The following is a 25,093-nucleotide window of genomic DNA, read 5'->3' on the forward strand; positions in this document are numbered from 1 at the left end:
GTTTAGAAGTTAAAGCCTTAAAAAAACAATGAAAAAGTGAAAGCGACCAAAACCACAGAGTGCTACTTGCCACTGAAGTTTTTCAAAAGATTTTAAAAACACCACCTCAGAGTTAAACAGGGCTATCTATGGAGTGCTGACACACTTGCCTTCAACACACTTATGAAGAACGCTTCAGATGTCTCCCTTGTAGTAGGCAAGGCGCAGGTGCAAACGCTGCACTTCATGCGAATCTGCTTCCTGCGCACGCACAGCGCCCACACCTCGTGCGGGCTTGCTTGGAAAGAGCGCATTGGCCTATACTGGAGAACTCGCAGATAATAATAACATCCGAATATGGGTCGACGCAGTAATTTTTAGGGAAAGGAAGAAAAGTTCTACAAAAGTTTCTTTCGCATTGTTTCCAGTCACCCCGACTAAACCTTACTTGTTTGCTGTGCTGGCCATGTGGTTGTCTAATAGCCGCGTCCCGCTAGAGCGACAGACAGCAACACACGACAACGAGCGACAGACGACACCAACAGACAGTCTGTTTGTCGAAGTCCGCCGTCCCACCTGGCGGACACAAAAGTCACTGGATCCTGGGAAAGTAACGCCAAGCTCCCCTTGTGGTCGCCATGTTGGTCCGTGAAATGAGCAATTTCTCCTTGACCGCTCCGTTCTTGGTGAGCCAATCTAGATTCGCTGGTGACGGGTATAGCTTTATGGAGTCGTTTTTTGTATACCGAGATTTTGCTAACCACACACCGGCAAAACAAGCGTACACCTTTGTACCACCACCAGATGCTGTGTCTGTGCTTGGAGGCACTGAAAAATAAGTTTACTGTATTGAAATATGCAAGAAGAACAATATATAATTGTAAGAAATCCATGGAGATGGGCATGGTTAATAAGTTGATTGCGTACGGAGTGTCAAAGACTTTTATATTGGCGAGGAACGCTTCCAGTACGATGATGCTCCATGGTAATCTTGGAGCGACTGGTTTAGAACGACCCTCTGGAAGCTCCGAAAATTTAAATGGACCAAGATGGCGATTCCCATGGCAACGTAGACTGATCCGCCAATCGCCTTGCGAGGTTTGGGTCGTTCGTATGTTAGTATCCGTTTGTGTCCGGCTAGCAGGTAGGCAAGGCAATGGCGTTACTTTCCCAGGATCCAGTGACTTTAGCGGACACGAGGCAGAACAGGGGGGCAGGGAAACTTTTTTCCTAGTGGGACTGGAGTTGTCAACAAAATACTTCAAAATACACAGACAAACAGAGTCTGGCGACGCAGTTTTTGTGTTTTGCTCTTTGGGCATAAAACGCGCCGGCAAACACGGTGAAAGTGGAGACGATTACTTTATTTCTCGAGTAAAGCTTCCGCTTCTCTTCATTTGCCATTGGCGACTTTCCGTAAACAGTCGTGACAATTGACACGAAACTTTTTCCGAACTAGAAATACCCAAACCGTTCCTTTTTTGGGCCGTTCGAGGCATTCTAGGTGAGCGCCACGGAGTTTCACGCTGATCTTGAGGATATTTATAACTTCATATTCGAATGATCGAGGGCAGGCGCTCTTTGGTGTACAATACGGCATCCCGATTATCACAGAACGTGATGACAAGTCTCTCGTCTGCCGGAATGGCTTGCCGCGAAACGTAGTGTCCTACTTTGTGGTGAGCGGTCTTACTTTGGTCAGTTCCGCACATGGGTGTATTCATCGTGATGCAGGGCCGTAGATCGGCGTCTTGAAGCACCACCTCGTGCACCAAATTTTCGCGAGCAAAACCAGCCACAGCAAATTCCCTTTCGCAATACGACCGCCCGGACCCAGCCAGCAAGCCGCGCCCGCGACCACTACGTGCAATCGAGGGACCAAAACTGCGGGGCCGAGAACGAGGAGTGGCCGCCAAGGACATCTCGTTCCGGGAGGAAGGGTAGAAGTGTGGGGAGGGAGGCGGCAGAAGGCATAAACGGGTGAGGAGGATAAGTTTGTCTCCGAGAGATGTTCCCCAGTGGGGCAGCTTTCTGTGCTTCAAGTCCAACGACAGACAAGAACTCGTCCATCGTCGATCGTTTGTCGGCGATTGTCGAGGGTGTCTGTCGTTGCAGTGGGACAGCATCGGCGACACGGAACTTCGTGGTGTCGTTAGGCAAAAACCGGTGTTTGTCACTGTAGTGGGACGAGGCTATAAACGTCCAGATGATGACATCTTCATTGTTTGCAAACGAGCTAAAAAGTTGCGAGGAGACACTTTGCAAAATGGTTCAATGGTGGCTGCTGCAATAAACCAGCCCGTTCCTTACTCTGAATAATGCGACCACTTTCATGGCATGGAGGCTGCGTCCGAGTCTCCACAGTGCAAGGTGGCAGTTTCGAACCTTGGATGGTTTATTCCCCGGGAAGTCTTTAGGTCGCTGCTCATAACCTCAGTTGCTTTGCAACAGAGCCCTAATATTTCCCGATAGCATCGCACAATTACCATGTCAAACATTTGCCTCCACAGCATGGCACCCGCACTGTGCTGCTTGCATTGCGCTTCACCGCTTCGCAAAGGCGTGCTAGGAGCAGCAGCTGATGTGGTGGCATGTCTTGGTTAGCTGAATCTTAAAAAATATGGCAGAAAGAAAACAATGTTGACCAACATTTGAGTAGAACATTGTATGTTTTGGTCTCTCTTGTCTGGTCCGTGACCCAGGCACATAGCCAGGGGGGGGGGGGGGGCCATGGGGCCTCCCCCCCCTGGCCTTCTGCAGGAGGCATGAAACAGGTCAGTCATTGATCCTAGTTTCATGCCTCAAGTGCAACAATAAGTTGTATGAACACGTTAAAGCGGAGAGATACCTGGCGCAGTGTCCAAGCCAGCGTTCGTCAGGGTCAGAGCAGACGCTTTGAGCGGTACACCAAAAGGGGTGCACCAAAATGCCATAAAAACAAGACTTTTTTTTTTTTTTTTTTTTTAGTTGCAATGTTTGCATGGCGGAGACGCAGTCAGTTGATTATACTCAGGTTTGTGTCAATAAGACTTTATCTGGTCGATCGCGTCGCAGCGTTTGCCGTGCTGCATGCCCTCGCCTATTTATGCCTAGCACCGTGGTCGCGGCGTCGCTCATAGAAAATGTTTCGTGGTCTTCAGTAGTTGTCTAAGAACTCAACTCCTGCAGAAGGTTAAAAACAAGACAAATGTGACAACAGGTTGCCTTCTGTCCTCCTACAGCCACCGATAGGATGAGAATCGCAGAGCACATTTTCCTGACGCACAGCCCCCTCTTGTTGCCTCAGTTGCACCATCTGGGATGCCAAAGCATTACTGAAAGTAAGGAAGCTCATGCTGGAGACGGGACAATTGAAGGCCCTTCTGCCTTTCTAATCCTGCCAGTGACTGCAATAGCCGACTGTAATAGCAAGCATTTTATCAACACACTTCCTTTTCGTAATGGGAAGGGGAAACACTTCTTTTAAAAAATGATAAAGGCTGATTCTAGCGTGCCGTAAAATACAGAGCAAGTGCCGATTCAAAATTTGAAGATAATCGCGAAAAAATAGGGGTGGGCACATGTGAGGTCATCAATTTTACATTTATATGTACTGTGCATATTTTTTCATGTTGAAATTTTGGGGTTGGGCACTTTGTGCAGAATGGGTGGATGCACAGTATTTGACGATAGTGTTATCCTGTGAATCTGAATATTGTTTGTTTTCACCGAAGATATAACAACGCGAAAGACCTCCTGCGACGTCCTAAACGGGTCTTTCGGCCGCCAAGCGTGCATCATTCGAAGGCCGCGAGTGCAGTTGCAAGCTTGCCAGGTATATTCCCCCACTCTGGTACAAGTCGCTTCGTCTCTTTTTCTTTTTCAGAAATAACAACAATGCACATGCATAGATTTGATAGGTGCTGACGATGCGCGAGAGCAGAGATTCCAAAGGCTTCTTTTGTGATGTCGCACTCCACGAAGGAGGGCCTTCGACAATTCTTTTAAAAATGATTTTCTGCAGCCTACATGCACTAAATTAAAAAATAATTTCGATATTCAAGATTCCGGAGGTCAAATGAAGACTATTTAAGTGTTTCCTCAAATGCAAAACCGCTTCAGTCCCTTTAACCAGAGGACGCTGTTTCACGCACACAAACCTGTGGCCTACAGGTACTGAAAGACACGAGAAAACAGATCCAAGCAGTTCTTTCATGTTCCCTTCGTTTATTGCCGAGCTTTTGCTCCTCTGGCATCATATTTTCTTGTCTGTCCGTCCCCCGTGCAGACTCGGAAGCCGCTGTCGACAGTCATTCTCCGGGACCCTTTGCTCTCCCTCTTTCTTCTTTGCAGTCGGCCAGAAGCCACAGGCGGGCCCAACCGACCTTGATCGACACGAGCCCCCGTTCGGTGGTCTCGGTGCACGGAAGAGGCAAAGTCATGGGTGGGAGCGAAACGTAAAACAAAACACAAGGGGGAATGTAGCTCTGCCTCAAGCCGCAGAGAGGCCGCGTCTTCATCAATTCCTTTTTCTTTCTCCTTCCGAGTCCTTGTCGGGGCACGCTTGCACTTGCATCCCTAATTCAAAGAAAAAACAAGTTCACTAACGAAATTTTAAAATAGTACCAAGGTAGGCTTTTGGACAGGAATGGACTCGTTTAACAGGAGTGGGAGGGCGGCGCATCAAATTAAAAACTAAAAGAGTGGTGGGGGAGGAGAGCAAAAACAGATGATGGAGGGGTGGATTCAAATGAGTCACATTAAAAAAGAAGGGGACCGACGTCGTCACCGAAGGGGTGAGAACAGCGGAGCGCCCCTTTCGAACGTACTACGCTTCGGCTGCATGTGCAACGCCGAAGCATTATCGAAAGTAGAAAGCTGGCGCTGGAGGCAGGACCACTGACTCCTCCCCGCTGTCCCCATCCTGTCGGCGACTATGGTAAAATGCAAGGCGACAAATTATAGCCGCTTCCTCAGACCCGAGAGCGGTGGGAAAATGAGGTAAGTAAAAAACGGAAATGAAGTGCCAATCGGACGGGCCTGGAAGAGTCGACTGGCTTTGCCGGCGGTCGAGCTGTCTCCGTCGTCTGTGCGGTCAATGTGCCTTTGGCAACACGTTCGTCTTTCTTTTGCGGAGGAAGGAGGGGGGCGGGTTAGGGGAGGGATTGAAGAAATGAATCTGCGTTGGAGTCGTAGGGCAGAAGCCCGGCTCCTCGGTCAAGCCTTTGGAGACGGCTGCTGTGGGGGCGACGTTTGGCGGGCCGGACCCTGGGTCTGCTTTTGCTGGTCTCGGATGTGCTTCTCCACCTGTAAAGAGGGCCGCCAGTGGAAGCGGATGCATCGTTAATGGATGCATAAATAATGCATGAATAGACTCGTTGCAGAACGTGCGGTGCTGCTTGCGGTACCGAAAGGAATGTGTTTAACAGTCTTTAGCAGACGGAGGAAATGCATGCGAGCAATAGCACGACTCTCTCCAGTGTCACATGGGTGCTATGGAAGAAAGAAGTGTACAAAATTTCGCACATAGCGTTTTTTTTTTTTTTTAGGAAGTCTTAAAATTTTGGAGGTTTGTACAAAGACCTATGAAGAGTGTCTACCCCATTCTAGTAAATGGCCGAGGATTAAATCTGGGTAACTGCGAATCTTCAACATGCAACAAAATACTGCAGCACAGTATCTGTGTCGCTGCCGGATTGCAGTTACCCAAGCTGGCATTTCAATCGGTCACCCAATTGGGAAGGGGGAAGGAGGAAGAGAGGGAAGGAGAGGAATGCATTTTGAGAGATGGCGCTATCATCCGAAAGGTGGCATATTAAATTTCACTTTAAACTCCAAAGCACAAGACTCGATTTAAAGGAACAGTTTCCCCATCAAGAATGCATAGATTTTCTTCACCATAAAACAAAAATGTCAATTGTTCACTGTAGCTTTTTTTTTTTTTTTTAAAGCCTCATAGAAAGATGGCAGTACTACCTAAGCAACCTTCCAGTAATAGTTCCTGGCAAATGAAAACTTTGGTGTTAAAATAAAGTTTGAGAGCAGACTACACACCTCATACAGCTTTGCTTCAACTTGCTGCTAACAATGTGAACAAAATATGGATTGCACATACTCTTAGTGCAGTTGTCGGCACAGTGCACACTTAACATGCATCTGGTTTGTGCACATGTGCGGTGTTCACTGCTGGTCTGGGCAAACGCCAACTTGCTTGTAAAGAGTGTCATCTAACTAGCTGCCAAACACCACCAGGCCTTTTTTTTTTTTTTTTTGGCTTCCAATGCATGGAATACAAGGGTATGAACAGGAGACAATATAATTTCATTACAAGAAATTTGGGTAGCTTCGGTGCGTCTTTGCTGTTCACTTTTTTTGCTCGCACACATACAGATGTCTCATAGCCAGCTACCATCTTTGGTGAACCCAATGCAGCAATTTCTTTATTATTCAAACAAAATATATAAATAATTATATTACTCGCAAGCTCTAGACAACTAGACACACCAGTTGTGACTGGGCCACCTCAGAAAATGCCAAACTGGAAGTATCTCTGTCGTATCCCGAACCCAACCTGTTTGTTCTTTTAATGGAACACTCTGGAAACTGGAGCCGAGGCTCCGGTTCCCGAGAAACGAAAGAGACAAGCAGGCCCTTATACAAACACTCTGAGAGGCTTCCTGAAGCGCAACTGTGCGCTTACAATCTTTCGGACATGGAGGACGCTGGGATCGTTGTCCGACTTCCCCTTGCAGTTTTCGGGCCGGTAGGGTGGCAGGATGGTCACTTCGTTCATGACTATGATGTTTTTGTCTTGCCACGTCACCTCGTCAATTCTGCAAGGGACAACAGGCAAACACAGTGATCAAGGTCATGGTCTAGCACTTAACATGTCTATCTAGTAGGAATGTGATATATGCATGCCCTGGATAGCATTTACCAAACATTGTGAGCTGCCGGGAAATGCTGTGCACCCTTTGGTTAAAGGGATGCTGGACCGAAACTTTAATTTCACAAAATAAGGTAGCACGGGTGTTCAACGGGACGCCACAAACCCCAAAACACCACTCGTAAAGCAATTTCTCGAACGGATGGCCGTATTTTTGTTAAAGAAGTATGTGATTGAGTGAGATTAGCAACATCACGCTTTCTGCAGAATTGGAGGGGAAACTGCCTTGCTTCCTTCCCTCTTCGCGTCCTCACAGAGTCAAAGTGAGAAGAGGAGGAAATGAGAATCTCGATGTCATGGGCTTTTTCAGCCTTGCTCTCAAGCGCGCTCTTCTTTCACAAAAATATGACCATCTGTTGGAGGTATCGCTTTATCACTGATGCTTTGGGGTTTGTTGTGCTCCGCCTAGCACTTGCACGTTGTTTTCTGAAATCAGAATTTCGGTTCAGCACCCCATAACCCTTTCAGACGTCATGTACACAATTGTGCACATTCCAAAACCGCGGCTTCTAGAACGAGCGTTTCCGAAACTCTGCATTTTTGATGAATTTAGACAATCTGTCCGCTATTCAGCTGACAACCTAAGCGTTTACAGCGCCATCTAGTAAGTGCTGAAGCAAATATACATGTAAACAGACATGGCAGCGCGCAGGACGGCACTGCCAGGTAAGGCAATTCTAACAATTTTTGCTGACTTTCCTTCTTGTCCCGAGGATATAATAAAATATGAAAGCTATTTGTAATGCTTTATCCTGTGTATGGTCAAAATAATTTCGCCTAAGCACAAACAGCGCAATTAGTGCATGGTTACAATTGTGTACAAAGTGTCACAATGGAAGCAAAAAATGACCGTGTGCCAAACGCGCTGCCTAATCTTCCGCATTATGACTTTTCCAGGCTTTCCGGAAGTGCCTTGCACAAATTTTTATAAAGCAAAGCCCCATGCTGCGACAAAAGAGTCAGCCGACCGATTAGATTGCTTCCGGGAACACATCCGACATTGGTGAAAGCGATGATGAAGATGACGTTGCTCAAGAAATAATCGATGAGAGCATAACCTTTGGACGCGAAAAGTGAAGATTCGACCCCCCACCAAATATCGACTTCAGCGGCCACGGCGACTGCCTACCTGAGCCGGACGAAACCTGTACGCCGCACACATATTTTTCAAGGTACGTGCCAGAATCCATTTTCAAGTGCATGGCAGAACAGACGAATCTTTACAGCGTCCAAGAAACCCACAATAATGTGAACACGACAGCTGACGAAATAAGGAAACTTTTTGGTATCCATATTCTGATGGGTGTCATTGCTCTGCCTCCCATCAGGCTCTACTGGGACCGCATCATGAAAGTTCCCTTGATCAGCGAGACCATGTCTGAGAAAAGATTCTTCAAGCTCCGCAACACCCTGCATATTGAAGCTGAAGCTCCTGGCGAACAAAACGACGATCGCCTGTGGAAAGTGCACCCTTTCTTGGATCAGATAAGGCAGCGATGCTTCTAGCTTGCCATTGAACAAGAATCGTCAATTGATGAACAGATGATTCCCTTCAAAGGCCAACTCTCCATCAAACAGTATGTCAAAGGCAAGCCGACCCCTTGGTATTCGCTCTCTGCGGTAGGAGCGGCCTGCTTTACGACTTTGCGGTTCATCAGGGGGAAAACACAATTCCCGCTGAGCTGAAGAAAGACTACGGCCTTTGTTCTGGTGTAGTAGTACACTAGTCTAAAAGAATCCCAACTGGCTGTAATTATCAACTCTACCTTGATAATTATTTTACGTCAGTGCCGCTCCTCCACAAACTGCGAAACAAAAAGATTCTCGTTATAGGGACTGTGCGGAGTAACAGGCTGGGCAAGTGTCTTCTTGAACCAGCTAAAATAATGAAAAAGAAAACGCGAGAATACTCCACTGAGTATGTCACAAGTGACGATATTGTTGTGGTTTCGTGGAAGGACAACAGCAGCGTATGTGTGGCTTCCAACTTCGTTGGAATCGGAAACCAACAGCAGGTAAAAAGATGGGACAAGGCCAAGCGTGAACACATCTTTGTAGAGCAGCCGGAAGTAATTACGAAGTACAACCGGAATATGGGAGGCGTCGACAAGATGGACTTCCTGCTTAGCCTGTACCGGATCAAAATCAAATCAAGGAAGTGGATGCTAAGAGCACTCTTTCATTTTGTAGACATTGCTGTATGCAATGCTTGGCTAGAGTACATACAGGATCCCTCGGACATGCAAAGGTCAAGGCTACTGGACCTCATGCATTTCCGCCTGCAGATTGCGGAGGCCCTCATCACGTCTGTGCCAAGCAAGAGAAAGCGTGGGAGGCCATCACAAGAAATTGAAGATGCTCCCATGGATCCTCCGCACAAGAAGGCAGCACGCATCCAGCGGCCGTGCTCGGATAGCCGTTACGATGGCGTGGATCACTGGCCAGAAGCTTGAGATCAAGCAGTCCCATCAAGGTGCAAGTATGAAAGATGCAGAGGAAGATCCTGAATATTCTGTAAGAAGTGCCGCGTCCCGCTTTGCCTGACGAAGGACGGCAACTGTTTTTACAGATTTCATGTTTGAAAGCCCCTTTTCATGACCTTTGAGACGCTTTGTACACAATTGCGTACATGTCTGTAAAAAATAAACTATAATGATTTTCTTGTAAGTTGCACATGATTTCATCTCATTTGGCTGTAAATTAATATTTCAGACAAAAAAAAAAAATTTTCTTTCCGGAAATAACGATTGGCGTCTGAAAGGGTTAAGCACTGAAAAGCTGCGAGTTGGCTTCTCAGATTCACTAACATACAAAGTTTGAGCAAGCTAAATTAGTACATATAGAAAAAAAAAAAAAATTTTTTATTGACAGGACAGGGATATGTGTTTTCCATGCTAGCAAATATAACCATCACATGTGCACAGTAAAGCGCCCATATTTGAGGGAAATACTTACAAATGTTGGGACACTAGATCTCTCCAAAACAACACTTTTGCTCCCACCCCTGCACTGCTACATGAAATTGTAGTTATCCTGTCATTAATAGCTTGGTTTAATAACCACCTTATAACCAGCAGGATTCATTAGCACCAACAGATCTTCCCTGAGCTATTTAGATGAAGAGTATTCCAGTCCTCATTTGTTGTGGACATCAGTCAGGGAATGTACAGTACAGATCTGATGTTGTCGGGAACCCATTCCTAATGAATACACAAGGCTGTTGAATACTCAGAAAAATGTTACACTATGAAAGACCGAGCTCTGCGCTTCACACTAGAATTGGTGGTCATGAGCCCATTGTCATACAAATACTGAGATGTTCCAACTATGAATCTGCATTTTGACCTACAAAAATCTCGCGCCCCCGTCACTATTTGTCACCCCAGGCATCTCTGCCCCATAAAGGTGGTGTCGAGATCTGTGCCAAGATAATAGAGAAATAATCTTTGCATTTGATTGTGAGAGGTGCTAAAGTGCAATCATGGGACTGCTCCAGGCTTCACGCAGCACTTCTTTTACCTCTACTTCCATAGCTAGGCAGCCACCCTCAAGATTCCATGGACAAGACTTGATGTTGGCTTGTCGCACTCACGTTTTCCGGATGGCCAGGAAGAGGTGGATTCCCTCGGGGCTCACCCCCGCCGAAACAGCGGCAGCCAGGCGCTGGCGCTCCTCAATATTTTGTCGCGCTCTCGTCTTGAGCTGCCAAACGGCCAGGGACAAAAGAAAGAAGCAGGTTTCAATGGAAATAAGTGCATGCTTATTAAATGAGTGCAGGGTTAGCAGATGCTTCAGCATACTTATCCAATCAGCTTAACTATTAAATGTGGCTTCTCAATCTGGGTTTCTAGGATGTCGAGCTTCTCCAGGGTTTTCAATATTTCCCCAGCCGTCCCTGCCCCTAAATAAAGTGCTCTTCCAGTTTGAGCACCATTTTAGAATATTCGAGTTCTTCACTGAAGCACAAATGTGTGCCAAACACTTTCTAGCATTTACATTACTGTTTAAAAGGCCTGCAGGCTTCTACATTGCTTTACTTCCTCAATGGTCAGACCAGAAAGGGTTCTTCACCTATCAATCAGGAGAGGCATTCCTTGAGATTGAATACCTCTGTACTAGACCATGGGTAGAGACGTGTGTAATATAAGAAAGATCCATAACCTTTGACACCCATTTATAATTTAGGAATTCTTGAAGGTTTTTTGTGCAGATGGGCAATGCCATCCAGTTGTATTTGAAATGAAACTATGATGGCGTAGTTCAGCTCCTATGAGGAATCGAAAGTAACCGTGTTGCAAGGTAGGCTTTCGAGTAGCAGGTAAAAAATTACTGTACGGATCATGACCGCAGCCCTGTTCGCCTGATCTACAGAGCCCGAACCGCAATATTTTGAAGATTGTGTGCAACACACCGACGCAACAAAAGATATGTTTCCATGACACTCCACAAGCTAGGGTGACCACCTTTTTGCTAGTGAAATGCGGGACACGCAAGGCAGAGGAGGGGCGGGTGGGGGGGGGGGGGGGGGGGGGGATTTATTATCATGCACACAATGAACCGAGGCTCTGTTAACAGATTTAATATTCTGCACGCTATGTGCACCGGTTAATTCTATTGCAGCAATTGAACTCAATGGATGAAATGGAAAGAAGAAACAGTAAATCTTTTTCGGGTTATTGTTTCCTGTCAACGTTTACATTTATCAACATGGTCCTACACAGATGTTTAACATTATGCTCTTTTTTTACCGTTGCGAGTGTGGCTGTCTTCACTAAAAACAAGAAAAACAAAAATTCACAGCAACCCTTTTGCATTGGCATAGCAATTTTACAATGATTACAATATTTTATATTTAATCTTTTACGAGCCATTTTTCTTAGAATGTTTTGCCACCAAAGAGAGAGGGAGAATGGCGCATGCGCGTCGGATCCTAGCATTGCGGTCACTTCCCGCGATGCTAGGATAGAAAATTGCGTACCATTTCGAGTCGCACGATTACAAGCGACCTACGCGTTTCCCTATGCCCCGTTGTTCGGCAGCATTACAAGTTGCGGAATGAATTTTACTATTTTACGACAGTGTGAAATGCGGGATATTTTGAAGATTTGGGACTTTCTCGGGCGGGACGCGGGACACGAGCCCTCAATGTGGGACAGTCCCGCGAGTCGCGGGACGGGTGGTCACCCTACCACAAGCTCCACAATATGAATTGCTAACAGAGCCAGGTCACTTCAGAATGCCAGCCTCCAGGAAATTTGAAAAATACACAATAAAGTTGCCAATAGAATAAAACCTCAACATGGACCCTCGTGCTACAGACTGAGGCAGTCCTAATTATGGGAAGGCGTCTAAGTTAGAAAAGTGTTCACTGCAGGACATGCACTACATCAATGGCAAGCAGGCCCAACTTCAAGAGTTGCTTAAGTTAGAGGTGTTTGACTTGGGAGGTGAACTCGGAAGAACTGATTTCAACCAATCAGGTTCGAGAGGAAGCACCAGCGAAGAAACTGCATCAGCACACACCGCAGGGTCTCCACATTTATGTCTCTACCTTGTCAATGTTTAGGGGTTGTGGCGGTGGCACAGGACTCGAGCCTGCTTCCTTTTTGACGACGACATCAGCAATGAAGTCGAGGTTCAGCATCCGCACGTCGCTGACGTTGGCCTTTCCGCTGGAACTCTCACATTCTGGTGCACACAGGTCAAGGTCAAGAAGGTGGGTCGAGAAGGCAGGGCCCTCGTGGGTCCTCGTAACAGTTGTTTTTTGAGGTCTAGGTTTTCGGTGCAGCAAACTCTCGGCTCTGATGAAGTGGGGTGGGGGAATTCAGGGAGATATTTCAAGCTGCTATACATGGCTTGCATGTGACATCATTACACCATGCTGGCAGTCATTCCTACATGCTCTTGCAGAGAGAAATTTGGTGGTGCGAAATGTGCTGCAGACGGTACGCGCTCAGCAGCATGGCCACCACACTGACCGCTGACATAACGTAAATGCAAGCCATGTACCCCATTACAGTTGGGTTTATCAGTAAAGAAAGGCGGACAGTAAGTGTGCCTGAACAAAGCAATCTGTGAAATAAAATCAGATATGTTACAAGGCGATTCTGTGTGAAAAGGGTCGTCTATTGTCATACACAAACAAAGAAAAGTTATCTTCTAGAGAGGTTCAACTTTAAACTGTTCGTGCTATCGTTTGAATTCTTTTAGTATTGAAGCCGGATGCTCTCTTCGTTCTGTCTCTCCTTTTATCCCTAGAAGCATACACCCCGCAGGAACACACGCAACATTTCGGGGTGCTGTCTGTTGACACAGAGCAATAGTGCCCCGGATGACAACGCAAACACGAACAATGTAGCCCAAAGAAAATGCAAAACGCTGCAGCCTCTCACGAAGGACGGGCACTTGGAACACGCCGCTCCGAGACCTAACAGCAACGGATTGGGCGTGTACAGAAGGACGCAATGCCAGCCGATTAAGACAAAGACAACACGCCGGTGAAGTACCGAGGGAACTTCTCTACCAGGCTATCAATTGCGTCAATTATTGTTTCGTACCGGCAAAACAGAAACGTCGGGGAAAACTCGCAGTAGTCGCCGACCCCTCCGGCGCGGTAGGCAACACGTTGCCTGCGGGGTAAGTTTGGAAGCAAACGCCACTGAGCTTGGAAAAGGATACTCAGCATGAGTGCCTTGGTTGGTTGGTCGAACGCTAAGACCTCTCCCTCGATCACCTGGTCGTAGAAAGTTTTACAACTGACCACACTTCCCAAGCTGAAACACTCCGGCCCATCCGCCATGGCTTTCATCTTCGGGAGTGGATGGAAAATTTACATAGTGGATGGAGTTTTGTTAGTGTCGCCACGAGCCCCGCCGAAAACCGCCAAAAGCCGCTAAACCACCCAGTCTCCAAACGTGTGTTGTGGATGTTTAAACCACAAAGTTTACGAGGTAGCTTAAACCAAATTATTTATAATTTAAATTCTTGCCTTTATTGCAGTTTTTTTTATACGTAAAATTTTATTTTGCACAAGAAAATGAATTTTCTTGCGAATTTCTCTAGATCTAGCAAATTTTGCAATTAACGTTTTTAGAAAGGTTAAAGAAGCCAATCCGATCCAGGTGCGAAAGCCTGTCTTGTCGCTTTTCCTTCATTCTGAAAAGTCATTGTACGCTTGTCGCAAATTTCCGACTTCATCGTTTCTGGACTCGCTGGGTCGCCGGAACCCCACCAAACCGCCAAGATGAGTATCATGTCGTATAACGGAGGCGTCGTGATCGCCATGAAGGGCAAAGAGTGCATCGCCATCGCGGCAGACCGGCGCCTGGGCGCAAGGGGCCACACGATCGCCCTGGACTTCCAGCGCATCTTCGAGATGGGCCCAAAGCTCTACTGCGGCCTCTCCGGCCTCGCCACCGACGTCCAGACGGTCTCGCAGCGACTGAAGTTCCGGATCAACATGTACGAGCTCCGCGAGGGCCGACGCATCAAGCCCAAGACGTTCTCGTCGGTCGTGTCTAACATTCTGTACGAGCGCCGCTTCGGCCCGTACTTCACGGAGGCCCTCATCGCTGGTTTGGACCCGATAACGAACGAACCCTACATCGCATCCACGGACCTGATCGGCTGCATCAGCGAACCCGAGGACTTCGTCGTTTCGGGGACGTGCGAAGAGCAGTGCTTCGGCATGTGCGAGGCGCTCTGGGAGCCCGACCTGGGTCCCGACGAGCTCTTTGAAGTCATCTCGCAGGCGCTCGTAAACGCTTTCGACAGAGACGCCAGCTCTGGTTGGGGCGGCGTGGTCCACATCGTCGAGAAGGACAAGGTGACAACCAAGTACCTCAAGACCCGGATGGACTAAGCTTGTTTTTTTTTTTTTATTGCGTTTTCCTTGTACCGCCTGCTGCCTACCCTTCGAATAAAGTGAATCAGATTCTTTTTTTTTTGCATTGGCGGAGGTCACCTGCTTTGTTTCTGTTTCGTAGTAGAGGTCAGGACTTTGCAGGCCGACGCGATTGTTTGCGCTCCAATGCAACACCGCTGAGTCCAGTCCAGTGGCGTACCAACTTGTTTTTGGGTGAAGGGGGCAAACCAGACCCCCCCCCCCCCCCCCCCCGGGCCGAAGGCACGGTGCCCTTGGTATCCCTTGGGCGCCGCCGGCCAATGTTTGCCCTGCCCAGGGGGGGCAAAACACATGCCTTTGCCCCCCCCCCCCCCCCCCCCTCCCCACTCGGAGAACTGGTAGGCAAGCACCCCCCTTGCCCCCCCGTCGGTACACCCATGGTCCAGTCTATAATCACTGACAGTTGAAATGTGGGGCATGGCTTACTTTGTTGAGGCTTCGTGGTTCACTCTGGTGTTCTTACCGTCCAATGCACAAACCTCGTTCAATGGGTGCGTAGCGATAGAGGCTCTGGACTCGACACGCCCCGTGTTTCTTAAGTTGTCACTGACCATGTTGTCTTGTGTTCCCTGCCAGCGCATTTGGTGGAGCAGCTGCCAGCGAGTGTGAAGACGATCTTGGTCTTTCTGGACTGTAAGCTTGTTTGATTTACCTGCACCGGTGCAGAAAAGCGTAGGGCGGCATACTTCCAGCCATATCTCGATACACAAACCGGAGGTACACTGCCCTGCCATATTTTGCAGAGGTGCAGATAAATTGAGTAAGCCTTGCGTTGCAACGTGTGAATGACAGGAAGGCTCTGCTCCCCCCCCCCCTTCCCCCCCCCCCCGAGTTCCCAGGGAGAAACTGCGTCGCCATGTCATTATGTACAAGCGGATTGGTTAGCTCAAGTCGTGCAGCATTCTTCAGTACCGTTTCGTGAGAATAAGAGCCCAGCAACCCAAAGCTCAATCCTATCCAATGGACTTTTGCACACTTGGCATTGAACAGGATATTATTATGAACGGAGGCTCTCCCTCTTCTTAAATTGCAACCGACTATAGCCCATTTCAGCTCACGATAGACCGCAACAGAAGCCATCGGAACAAGTCCAGTGCCGTGCTAGTGTCGCATGGCCTTCAGGAAGGGTGCTTAGTCGCATTTTGCAGCGTGCTGGATTGACGGGGATGGCTCGTAGCATCCGTTACGGTCCATTTTGAGGCGAAACGAGGTATATGTTACGTACGGTACAAACGAGCTTCAGTTAAGGATATGAGCTGCACGGATTGTGCTAGAACCCAGATAAGTTTTATTTGTCAATACAGATGCTCACTGTACATTCATCTCCTGATGTTGCAGTTTGGGACCGAAACAAATTATGAAAGCTTCATCTTTTACGAGCACGCTGACACTACTACTAGCAACCGCTATGGTTTGCTGAGAGTATTTCTAGAGCAAAACTAATTTGGGGAGTAACGTTAATTGCTCTTTTGTTTTCTTTTTTCTTTTGCTTAGTTTTGTCAGGATTGAAGGATTCAAAGCAAAACAAAAAGCACTGGGTGCAGGTCCCAGTTTGTCAATGGTCCCTGAGCACATGTGTCATGCCTTGACACTACTAAAGCCGTGTACAGAAACGCATATCTAATCAAACGTTTTCTTGTGGAATGCATCAGAAGAGGATTAAAACATCAGTGGTGCTTAGACATAAAAAGAACTAGCGGGCACATTGCATGCCAGACTTTTCAATTTGATTTGCCGGTGGTCAGTGAACTCATTACACTGCCCACGGTCTTTTCGATGCAATCCAGTTTCTTCCGGTGATTGTCTTCCACGCCAAGGGCTCTCTCCCGCAGGGCAGCGAGGCTGGCTATGATGTCGTCGTCTTTCTCGAGCGCTGTCTTCAGCTCGCTGGCAAGGCTGTCAAGCAATACCTTGGCATGTTGTTTCACACCTGCAAGCCAAGTACTGGATTAGGTGGCCTTTTTTTTTTTTTTTTTGCAAAGCATCTGTGGAAAAGGAACTTACTTTCAATCTCTCGTTCAAGGGATGAATTGGTGGACGAGCGAGCCCCTGAAGGTGCCATCTTGTTGTCTTTGTCGGCATCTGAACACAAATATGAGATGTTTTCCTTAATAGTAGTTGATATTTAAAAGTTACTGTTGTATGTTTTTAGTTCAGTGCTTTTAATTACTCTCAATTCTAGAACTTTAGAACTTCACTCATATCCTGTATAGCAAAAAAAAAAAAAAAAATTAAGAACATAATTTTTTAGGTGAGGAAAGAACTGACGGGTTCACTGAATGGCATATAAATGTTTGTATTCCTCTTACCTTTGTTAATAAGCACATATCCCTGCTGACATGCAGTTTTGGAGTGCAAGTAAAATAAACTAATAGTATGTTTTGTGTAATACTCACTTTATGTAGACTATTGTGATAAGTGCAGATGTTGCATGCAGGTGATATGAAATTTTCTAAAATGAAACAGCAGGCCCACAGTTTTTTTCACAAGGGTTCATGCTTTGCAACGTATTGTGTCTCATGAATTATTTGGCATATAAAGCAACTATACTTTTTTTTTTAATGTTGCTATGTTAAAAACTTTTAGGCTCATCAATAATATCTTAAATTTGCTCATTTGTTTCATGTTGTGTGATGCTTAAGAATATGATAAGACTATAATGATGCTTCTGTCGAAACACCGACGGCAAAAATGACAGAAGGAATAAAAGAAAGTACATGTTGTAGGTGGGCAGCCTGACCACTTTCCATCGAATATTGGTGCAAGCTTGTATGGCTATACCTGTCTATAAGGCTCATAGCTGATAGCATATGAATTGTAGTAAAAAAAAAATCTACGTTAAAAATGATTTACTATTGTTCAGTGGAGTCATGTACATAGTTATGCCACAAATATACCCATTAGAGAAGAATATTTATATTCCTATGCAGTTTGTGTGTTTCATTAATTAATAATAAGATCAAGCTACTCACCCATTGGCTGTTGTACTGGGGCATCTGTATGACTTCCACTTGACTGCAATATATGTTGAATATTTGTAAAGAGTGCAAATCTATTCTAATATTGAGTCGGTGTGTATAAAAAAGTACTGACAAAAGACAAAATGTTGAGCACTGGCTGATTCAGGTAGGAATTCAATATAATAATTCGAGATTTCGGCAAATGCCATATTATGCATACATAATAAAAATAATAAGGTAAATACATGGCCTATGTTTAAAAGTGAATTAATTTAGTTATTTGGGAAATTCTTCCATTAAGATCAATGCATGCTGGGACTATGCTTGGTAGTATCACTTAAAGCTAGTGTGAATGATATCAGATGAATACCAGCTTCTAAATTTTTGATAAAATCAACCTTAAATTTTCTTTCCTCTTTTTTTTTCGGGGGGGGGGGGGGGGGGGGGGGGTAGTTGTCATTTTTAAAGTGCTATCTGATGAAGTTGCTTCAGCACCTTGCTGACATTCTTTAGGTCACTGAGCTGAGACCTTCCTATGTACCAGTAATAAAAAAAAAAACAAAAAAAAAAAACGCAGCCATTTAGGAATGTGTGTACTAATAATAGTACTGCCTAGTTACCGAATTACGGTTTTAGAAGTTTAACAAACTTCCACTCCAAACGTTTTTCTGGGCCTGAATTATATTAAAGTTGAGACTGCTGGCACACCAAATGACGTTTTCTTCACTGGGCCCGCCGAGGACGCTTTGCTTTCTTGTTTCCCTTTTAGTAGGTCAGTCTGCAAACCTCCCGAGTGAGCATTGGGATTCCGATATTTACCTGAATATCATCGTTTTCCTCCAAATCGATAGTATCGTGGAGTCCTCCAGAATTCATGACGCAGCAAGTGATAACTGTGTCTAACGAGCAAAACCAAAACTGTAGCAGACGATAGTGGACGCGGCGGCTGAAGCCAACTTTGTATTAGTTTACTACAAATTGCAATATTAATGAAATTAATAAGTATTTTTATTTGATTTAGATTAATAATAAACGCTTTAAACATCATTACGTTGCAATCGAGTAGTAAAGAAACAAAATAAACAGGCCCCGGAGGCGTATTCGGAGACTGGCCTTCCCTCTCGACACCTAACATAGATGGCAGCACGCGTACCATTGCCAGTTTCGCCTCGCTTTTCACGCATCGCTGCCGACGCTCGACCGAAGACCACCCCCGCCTCACGAGTGGCGAGAAATCCTCGCGGCGAGCTTGTGTCTACCAAAATATCCCCCCATCCTGACCCCAGAGAAGACCACTAGCGCGTGCATTCGGTGGTGTTGACCCATCACAACATCCCCGTAAGACCAAAGACCCCTCCCCGTGTGTCCAGAAAACGGTTCCATCGTTAGAAATCACTCGTACCACAACATCAACAACAAACATCGTCATCGGTGTGCTTCCAAAACGCTCCTCTATCGTACCGGTGAAGTTCTCGGGGTGCAAGCGGCAAGCCCGGCGGCGCGAAGTAGCGTGGCTCAAATGCGCCGACGGCTGCTCAGTGGACGGCTCCCGTGTAGGAACCGGGAAAGTCGGATTCGCGTCGACGGATGCGTCAAGGTCGTGGAGGATTAGACCCCGCCGTGGCGTTGACGGGACTTTACCGATCCGTCACTGGAAGCCAGCTCGGAGCCCGGATCGGAGGTCCCGACGGGTCAGTGCGGCGCGCCGAGTCATGTAATCGACGAGGTAAGTCGCACTCGCTTTTGCATACACGCTAATATTGTGAGTATATTCTTATTATTATTCACCGATATCTACCTCTACGACGCAGATGATGTTTGTCGGCGCTCACAATTTCACGCATATCATTAACTTTTCCGGGATGTTGTGTCCAACGAGCCATTTCCTGCTCGAAGCGAGTCGATGTGATAAATTTGCTAGCGTACTTGCCGGCCAATGCGCACAGTGCTATAGGTTCTTTGTAAGTAATGTGTATATACATATCTGCTCGCTGACCTACAGTGCATTGCTCTGCAATCAATAGATGCAGTGGGCGTACCTTTTCTCATTATCGGAGCTGTATTCGAGTGCGTTGCAATCGGGGCAAGCACTCGAATTTTGACAGCTCTACGTAATCGGTCGTGGGTGTAGAAGCGAGTCGGTGTATATCTTTGTGGGGATTGCACGGAGCACTCTTGATGACGCTGCCAAGATAAGCTGGCTGTGTCTGCTACGTCAGCAAGAGGAAGCTGATAATGTCGGTTCTTTAGTTTGAGATGCGTCGTTCTGTAGCGAAGGATAGGTACGCGGGACCGAAGAAACAAATATATTTTAACGAGATAGGGGGAAAAAAAAAAGACGGGCGGAGTGTGTATGTGCGCGATAATAGAGCTTTGTTTGTTTACTGGAGAGATGCGTCGCGGGGGTACGTTTATTGCGGATGTTCCTTTTCCACGTGAAGATGACGTTGGGCTCGTAAAACTATAATATCACTAGTCTGTTTGCGCTGGATTATTGGACGCGCGGTCGTCGAACGGCATGTGGTCTCGGTCGTCTACCGAACACACACACACACACGCACACGCACGCACGCGCACACGCACGCACGCGCGCGCGCACGCGCGCGCGTACACTACACATAATACACATTCACACAATTGGGAAGTTTAGGTACACCGTGGGAACAGAGCTTTATTTATCTGTGTTGTGTTTTCGGGATTACTGTATCGCAGAGAAGCTGTAGGACATCCGAAAGAAACACCCTGTCGTTCTCATCGTGTCAGCGTCTACAGTTTTAATGCTTACCGGACCGTCGACAGCGTAACTGAGAAAATCGTCGTTATGGCGCAGTGGTCGCCTACATTTAAACTCCTTGCCTAACTGCGCATGCGTACGTAAAAAAAGAAAAAAAAAAGGTGGTGGTTATTTTGTTGACATTGACTGGAAATTGTTTATATTTTATTGCGTTATATAACGTATCAGAGTAGCCGCCGATCGTTTCTACGATGCTGACCCTGTAAATTAGCGATGGTCTCGTGTGCGCGTCGGCTCGTTTTCCTGCAACGTCCTCTCCTCCCCGCGACGCTGGTGGACTGTGGAGAAGCGACCGCGTGGGACGGGATCTCGCACAGACGTGCACTTCATTGCGGGTGGCCGGTGAAGCTACAGGACAACCTGATACGCTACGCGCGGCATAGCACCCACAAATTGAAAATGTGTAGCGAAAAAAAAAAAAAAAAAAAAAAAATCTTTTGTAGTTTTTTTTTGTTTTTTTTTAGTAGCTATGGCTATAGAATATATTTGCGTTATAAATTAGTCAAGAAATTGATTACGAAAGGGACGGCTCTTTGGCCTAATGGGGAAGACGAGAGGGAAAGAAGAGGGTTAAGTTCATGTTACAGTGTTGGCTATAGCGCATACTGCCTAGAGAGTGAGAGAGAGAGAGTGGTAAGACTCTATGGTCGGCGTGTGGAACGAATTCACTCGTATCCGAAAATGTGTGCGCGTCTGTACTGCTTCTACCGGTGGTGATTCTCCGGTGCAGGGCAGTCCGAGATAAGGTGTCACATATGGTAGGTTGGTTTGGTTGCTGGTAGGAAAAAAAATACGTTATAACTGTGACTTGATTGGCGCCGTGTGACTACGCTCTCGCGATATTCATTGATTTAATCGTGTGTTGTTGTTTTTGTGCTCATAAACAGCTGACGCCTTGTTAATGGTGCACAAACAGTGAGATTACGAATTAGTCCGAAACAACCTGAATGTCCGAAACAACTTGAGTTTAAAACGTCAATGTGCAGCACACGAGTGTTGTATGAGGGAGCGCTGATTGAGATTATTTGATTAACAAAAAAGTGGGAGAAACTCCAAAAACTCGCCCTGGAACGTGAACGTGAAATGATGACGTGAGATTAGGGTAAGGGAGTGATCCATGAAGGCATTCATTCAAAAATATTAAATCGCACTCAGGTCTTTTTGACCTCAAAGTAGCTGGGGTAATAGACCACGCGATACTTGACGCTACCAAGCCGCGTGCGTAGTGCTGCCAGACCACCAAGGAGTTTTGCATATCGTCTATTGCACCGAAGTCTCGTATAATTATAATGCACAATACAACCGATGTAACGGTCCTAAAAAAATGTTTTTCAAATAAACTTTTTTAACACGTTTTATCATCACTTAGCTAGTATGTTCAATGCAGCTCCAAACAACAGATGAGGAAAACTCAAGCTTGGATCGAATTAACGAAACGTATATTCGTAACACGCAGTTTGACTCGGAAAACTCGCACGTAATTCCAGAAATGACACCGAGCACACGAAAGGAAGCGCCAATGATGTCCCGGGCATCTTCTTATCGCTCCCAAGTCATCGAGATTGTGGTATAGGCCTGTTTCTCTCGCCCAGGGGGCGCTGTCGCGTCAACGAGACGCGACCTGATAAGAGGCGCATCCGCTAGCGTCCGTGAGACGCGACCATTTAACGCTGACTTGAAGCGGCGTCCTAGCGTCCAACAGCGTCCTAACGGCGATCAACGAGCGCTTAGTGTATAAGCGTCTGTCAGCGCCTCTCCATGCGCGCTAACAGAGCCTTCTGAAAGGACGCGACGCGACGTAGAAAGGAAACGCGACCGAAAAACATCAGAGTTTGCTCTCTAGGGTCACCGCTCAAAACTCGATAGCTACAGGTCATTGCGCAGCGCAAGTTCGTCTGCTTCTTGAACAGGGGTTGCAATGATGTCAGAACGCGGGGTCTTATTGACTGATTGAAAGAATAGTGGGTAGACCTCAAGGCATCTAGCATCGAGGTCTACCCACTATCCTTTCAATCAAAGCCAATCAGAGATCGGCGTTGTTCTGACGTCACTGCAACTGCAACGCGAGGAGCAGACGACTCGCATTCCGCATTAGCCGGTAAGGACGCCTAAAAACGAATCAGAAAGCAAAAATAGCACGTAATGAACCGCGCTTTTTTTGAGCTCTGAGCTAACATGGATGTCTCTTGGGAACGAAGTTTGTGTCCTCTCGGCCAGGAGATCGAAATATTATTTACGATAGCTGAAGAAAAGTTTCACGGTTTATAGTGCTTGATCGCCTTTTTTTTATAAATCTGCTGTTAGCTATATATAACTTTTTTTTTTATGTTGTGAATGCAATGCACATGCAGAAAAAAAAAAAAGATGTTCTCGCGCACACATGGGGCATGGCGACACACTTAGAAGAGTCTAGTAAAATGAGCTAATTCGCTTCTTTTAAACCACTGAGTTCAATTAACAACGGAAATTAAGTTGTGCTAGACCAATTTTAGTTTAAAATTATTGAAAATCGTAAAAACGCCATTTTCAAAGGGTTAACGAAAGTTTCCTGCGTTTTTCATAACTATAAAACATATGCATTCTAACCAATCCCAGATAGTTGCATTCTACATAATCTGAGGCACATATGTGCCAAATTTGGTTGTGACAGGGCAATATTGATAACAAACATTATTGTGCACATTCTGCAGTGATGAAAGTGCTGCGCCATTTGCACCAAATTGCGCCATGAACGAAAGTCTGCTACGTCTTGCGCCAAAGCGCCATTTTTGCTCAGAATCGCGCCACACCTGCACCAAGATGGGCAAATAAAGAAAAATATCATTAGGCGAGTTTAATGTTTAGAGATGTAGTAGGAAAGAAAAATGGTACAAATATGTATTTCAGAGCGTCCAAGGCTCTAACACACACAACCACCAACACATAGTAAACGCGCGAGTCTCGCGACATTCGCTGCACTTGATTCGTTTATAGTCGATGAGCAGATTTTGTGTATTTGAAATAACAATTTGAAAAGAAAGCAAGCAAAGCAAAGCAAAACCATTCATAGGAAGCAGTCGAATGCCATGATGTCGCGCTTTGATGCTGGTTGGTTGATGCGCTGGCGGATTGACCGCCGACATCGTCTACATTTCCAGACGATGTCGGCGATGTGAGGAGCTAACAGTCGCGAGAAAACAATTACTTAAATTGTACGATGGCAGCTGCTGTGATAACACAGAACCAGGGTCTTGTACTCCTTGCGAGATTACTTAATTATCGTGTCTAGGGCATGCCTCTCGGCCGCCTTTTACCAGCGCGCGCTCATGGCGGGCTTCACCGCTTTGCACCGGAGTGCTAGGTGCTGCGGCTGTGAGCGCCTGGAATAGCGTCATAGGCTCAGTAATTATGCTCATTACTATTCCAGGCCTACTTTGTTTTTGTCTTAGTAATAAGTTAATCTCCAATTAAAAACAAAATATGCGCCGAGAGGTAAAAAAAAAAAAAAAAAAAAGCACCCGGATTTGAATAAATGCTAGTCGAGGTTGCTCTCGTGCAGCTGTCGATCGAAAGAATAGCAAACTTTGACTTCCCTCTGGTTCCAACACCGGTGGTGTCACTTGCGCGATTGTCTAGGGTTTTCATAATATGTGGGTGCCTTGTTTTGGCAGTTCGTAATATTGAAGTCTCAAGTTTGGTGGATTCATACAACTTGGGGGCGCATTCTTTGTTGATAGACGAGCTGGTTTTTGCAGGTATTTTACGGGACTTATGTATGCAGGCTAAATAAACTACCGACTGTAAAAGTGCGAGGGGAAAGAAGCTTTATCCCAGCCGAAGTGTTTGCGCTATGATTCATTTTTCATCAATTTTCTTATTATCCATTGCAAATGGAACCCTCCCTGACTAGAGCATTTTATTTCTAAAAGGAACGCTCTGTATTCCTTTGGCACAAGATCTCGTCTTATTGCAAAACGTAATAAGAAATATGCTTCGGTATCAGAGAGAACCCTTCAGTCATTATCAAAGATACTCATTTACAGATGCAATCACTTTTTTTTTCTTCTCATTTTTATGTGATGTGATAACAGATGTTAGCATCTGCTCCAAATGTATGAGTGACTGCTCCAGACGAATGTTTTGCCTGCTACAGAACCTCCTATAAAATTTCAAAGGCCGCTACCATCACTGAATCTCTGAAGATACGCCAAAATTACAAAAAAATAGAAAGCGTGTTGGAATGTGACCATCAATGTGTAGCGACTGTTTCGCCGTGGGAAAAAGAATATTGCGTTGATGCTTTTTTCCGTGCAATTTGATACGTAAGAATGCAATGGAGAGGGGACGTCCGCGCACAGAAAAATGGCTCAAATTTAGGACGTTCTAGGTTACAGGGAGGCAGACACGGGGGCGGGGGCGGCACGGCTTCTTCCCCCCCCCCCCCCCCCCCTTCCCAAATCTTTTACTTTGCTGGGCCCTCTCCTCCCTCCTCCCCCTCATACAGAATTTTGTCATGGGAGCCCCCCCTTAATCAAAATCCTGGCTATATGCCT

The 25,093-nt window shown here is 46.2% G+C and overlaps 3 protein-coding genes across 4 annotated transcripts; 1 reads left to right on the forward strand and 2 right to left on the reverse strand.

Annotated features, from left to right (window-relative positions):
* Positions 1 to 4,165: 4,165 nt before the first annotated feature.
* LOC8031641 (protein LSM12 homolog) lies at positions 4,166 to 13,807 on the reverse strand. The gene is made up of 5 exons (XM_002406542.4): positions 13,583 to 13,807; positions 12,456 to 12,592; positions 10,497 to 10,606; positions 6,659 to 6,791; positions 4,166 to 5,265 (listed from the first exon to the last, which is right to left on the reverse strand). The coding sequence occupies exons 1-5, from the start codon at positions 13,710 to 13,712 to the stop codon at positions 5,176 to 5,178; spliced, it is 600 nt and encodes a 199-aa protein (XP_002406586.1). The 5' UTR covers positions 13,713 to 13,807; the 3' UTR covers positions 4,166 to 5,175.
* Positions 13,808 to 14,001: 194 nt separating this feature from the next.
* On the forward strand, positions 14,002 to 14,866 carry LOC8031644 (proteasome subunit beta type-3). Its single transcript, XM_029977509.3, has one exon. The coding sequence runs from the start codon at positions 14,148 to 14,150 to the stop codon at positions 14,763 to 14,765; it is 618 nt and encodes a 205-aa protein (XP_029833369.2). The 5' UTR covers positions 14,002 to 14,147; the 3' UTR covers positions 14,766 to 14,866.
* A 312-nt stretch (positions 14,867 to 15,178) lies between these two features.
* On the reverse strand, positions 15,179 to 19,642 carry LOC115317829. 2 transcript variants are annotated; one of them, XM_042294072.1, is made up of 5 exons: positions 19,566 to 19,642; positions 18,587 to 18,666; positions 17,780 to 17,822; positions 16,812 to 16,889; positions 15,179 to 16,737 (listed from the first exon to the last, which is right to left on the reverse strand). In XM_042294072.1, the coding sequence occupies exons 1-5, from the start codon at positions 19,609 to 19,611 to the stop codon at positions 16,529 to 16,531; spliced, it is 456 nt and encodes a 151-aa protein (XP_042150006.1). In that variant the 5' UTR covers positions 19,612 to 19,642; the 3' UTR covers positions 15,179 to 16,528. The 2 variants fall into 2 exon arrangements, with proteins under 2 accessions (XP_042150006.1, XP_040065387.1); XM_040209453.3 differs by having other exon boundaries at positions 19,600 to 19,617.
* Positions 19,643 to 25,093: the final 5,451 nt, after the last annotated feature.

The sequence above is a fragment of the Ixodes scapularis genome, unplaced genomic scaffold (assembly GCF_016920785.2).
Source record: "Ixodes scapularis isolate PalLabHiFi unplaced genomic scaffold, ASM1692078v2 PGA_scaffold5__190_contigs__length_132052651, whole genome shotgun sequence".
Classification (NCBI taxonomy): Eukaryota; Metazoa; Arthropoda; class Arachnida; order Ixodida; family Ixodidae; genus Ixodes; species Ixodes scapularis.

Bases quoted from the DNA above. Each gene is read 5' to 3' on its own strand.
- LOC8031641 (XM_002406542.4), bottom strand. From the start codon at position 13,712: ATGAAAGCCATGGCGGATGGGCCGGAGTGTTTCAGCTTGGGAAGTGTG. The intron at 10,607-12,455 runs GTAGAGACATAA...GCCGTTTGGCAG, and splicing joins AACCCCTAAACATTGACAAG to CTCAAGACGAGAGCGCGACA. The intron at 5,266-6,658 runs GTAAGCGCACAG...CCCTCTTTACAG, and splicing joins TCCTCCATGTCCGAAAGATT to GTGGAGAAGCACATCCGAGA.
- LOC8031644 (XM_029977509.3), top strand. From the start codon at position 14,148: ATGAGTATCATGTCGTATAACGGAGGCGTCGTGATCGCCATGAAGGGC.
- LOC115317829 (XM_042294072.1), bottom strand. From the start codon at position 19,611: ATGCGTGAAATTGTGAGCGCCGACAAACATCATCTGCGTCGTAGAG. The intron at 18,667-19,565 runs GTAGATATCGGT...TTTGCTCGTTAG, and splicing joins ACATCATCTGCGTCGTAGAG to ACACAGTTATCACTTGCTGC. The intron at 16,890-17,779 runs GTGAGTAGCTTG...ATTTGTGTTCAG, and splicing joins CCCAGTACAACAGCCAATGG to ATGCCGACAAAGACAACAAG.